Consider the following 2,101-nt stretch of genomic DNA (forward strand, 5'->3'; position numbering starts at 1 on the left):
TATTGGAGTTCAAGCTTCAAGCTGAAGATCAGAAAAGCAAAGCAGCCAAGCACCTACCTCTTATCTCTACCTCAGGCTGAAAGGCCTGATCCTGTCTCCATAGGCTCTCACCAAGTCTCAGACTGCTGGCCCTCCTCAGTGTGACTGGAGAGAATCAATGCCTTCCTATCCTCAGTGTGGCTGGAGAAAGAATGTCTTCCTATCCTTAATGTGGATAGAGAATGAAAGCCAGCTCTGAGACCCTGTTCCCTGTCTTAAATACTTCTCATGAGTTCTGGGATTAAAAGTGTGTGATCCCAAGTGCTGAGATCATCTTTGTGTGACCTGTTTCTCTTTAGGACTGGATATATTCTTGTAGCTCAGTATGGCCTTGAACTAACAGAGATCCGTCTACCTCTACTTCCCAAGTGGTGTGTACCACCACTGCCTAGCTTCTATAGCTAACTAACGTGGCTGCTTTGCTATTTTGATCTCCAGTGGCTTTAATAAAACATAAACAATATAGCACCATATCACCCTTGTTATGCTCCCCATGGCTGAAGTTCACTGGAACGTGGCAGCAAGCACCAGTCAAATGCTTTGTACACACATGTCCGACACTGATGAATGACAAAGGTGTGATCATCAAAGGGAACCTTGAGTTGTAAAAGTCAGCAGGTGTAAAACTAGTGCTGGTGATCCCTCATGGCTTCTGCCTTTGTGTGATTCATATTGTAAATAAGCAGTGGACATGCGTGAGATATCTCTGCAGGCGTAAATGCAATGGCAGATTGTGGAAATTTTGTTTTTTTAGGAATTCCATCCGAGGAGAAGGAAAATATGCCTACCTGAGTGACAGAGGGATCAGCAGTGGCAGGGCCTACGTGCCCAGGAAGTATATTTGTAGCAAGCCCAAGTGTATTTCATAGTACCAGTAGTTTCATACGTTGTGTAGAGTGGTATTGAAATGAACACTTTGCAATGGTATATATTTTGGTTTTACCGATAAAAACTTAAGGTCAACAAATGTCATCTACACATGGGGTGAGAATTTCAATATAAAACCTGACAAGAGTTTAAAAAGCGATTCTAAAAACAAAAGAACAAAGTCAACCATAGCTTCTTGGTAGCAGCATTTTTCTCAGGTGAGCCCTGTTTGCCAGAAAAGCGTCAGGCTCTTTTTACCAAACTACCAAGTGGTGTTAAAGAGCAGATACGACTCGAGTGGCCAGAAAAAGATAAAGATTTACAGATGAAGGAAAACTTCTGAAGGGTTTACAGTGTGTTTAAAAATATATGTAGGCTTGGAAGAGAAAAGAAAAAGGAGAAAAAATAGAGTAACTGGTGTGATGGTACATGCCTTTAATCCCTACAGTTGGGAGGCAGAGGCAAGTAAATCTCTGTGATTTCAAGGCCATCCTGGTGTACAGAATGAATTCCAGGACAGGCAAAAATACACACAGAAACCATTTCTCATAAAAGGAAAAAAAATAAAAGTAAAATAAATAGAATAATAGGTACATAAATCATGTAAAGATGGAAAGTATGCGGAGTCTGGATACTGTACTGTAAATCAAATCTTTGAATTTTTGATTGCTGAGGAAGGAACAACTGATAAAAGACATTTCATTATTAATGCTGCTGAATTAATCCAACTTATATATTTTGAAAATGCTTTGATTTAAAAATTTAAGTCTAAGTACAGGTTACTTTGGAAAAAAGGTTTTGTTCTTGTTTCCACAGAAGATGAACAGCTGAGGATTCCTTCTAGACAAATATAGTTTGATCAAGCAAGACCCCTGATGATCCAGATGCTCCAACACCCAAGACATCTGGGACAATGAAGCCTCACAGACCACTACAGACAGGAATTGGCTAGGTTTCTGGGTTTTCTCAGGATCCCCATGGTATTGACAGCACCCTCAATCAACAGGAAGCAGTTTGGAATGAAAGATGCCCAAATTCCCAAATATTTTTTATGAATATTTGTTTTTCATTTAAATGGAGTTGGTTATAAACAGTTAATGATCACAGCCAATCTCTTTTTAAAGGAAAAAAGGGGATTATGATACAGAAATGAATACTTTGCACTGGTATGGATTTTGGTTTATTGATATAAATT

The 2,101-nt window shown here is 39.4% G+C and overlaps 1 protein-coding gene across 1 annotated transcript in view; it reads left to right on the plus strand.

Annotated features, from left to right (window-relative positions):
* LOC127212884 (C-type lectin domain family 2 member H-like) overlaps positions 1 to 1,000 on the plus strand; it is a 7,219-nt gene extending 6,219 nt beyond the window's left edge. The window contains exon 6 of the mRNA XM_051173078.1: positions 794 to 1,000. Within this exon, the coding sequence (XP_051029035.1) occupies positions 794 to 908 (115 nt within the window). The 3' untranslated portion in view covers positions 909 to 1,000. The remainder of the gene's footprint in view (positions 1 to 793) is intronic.
* Positions 1,001 to 2,101: the final 1,101 nt, after the last annotated feature.

Source organism: Phodopus roborovskii, unplaced genomic scaffold (genome assembly GCF_943737965.1).
Source record: "Phodopus roborovskii unplaced genomic scaffold, PHOROB, whole genome shotgun sequence".
Classification (NCBI taxonomy): Eukaryota; Metazoa; Chordata; class Mammalia; order Rodentia; family Cricetidae; genus Phodopus; species Phodopus roborovskii.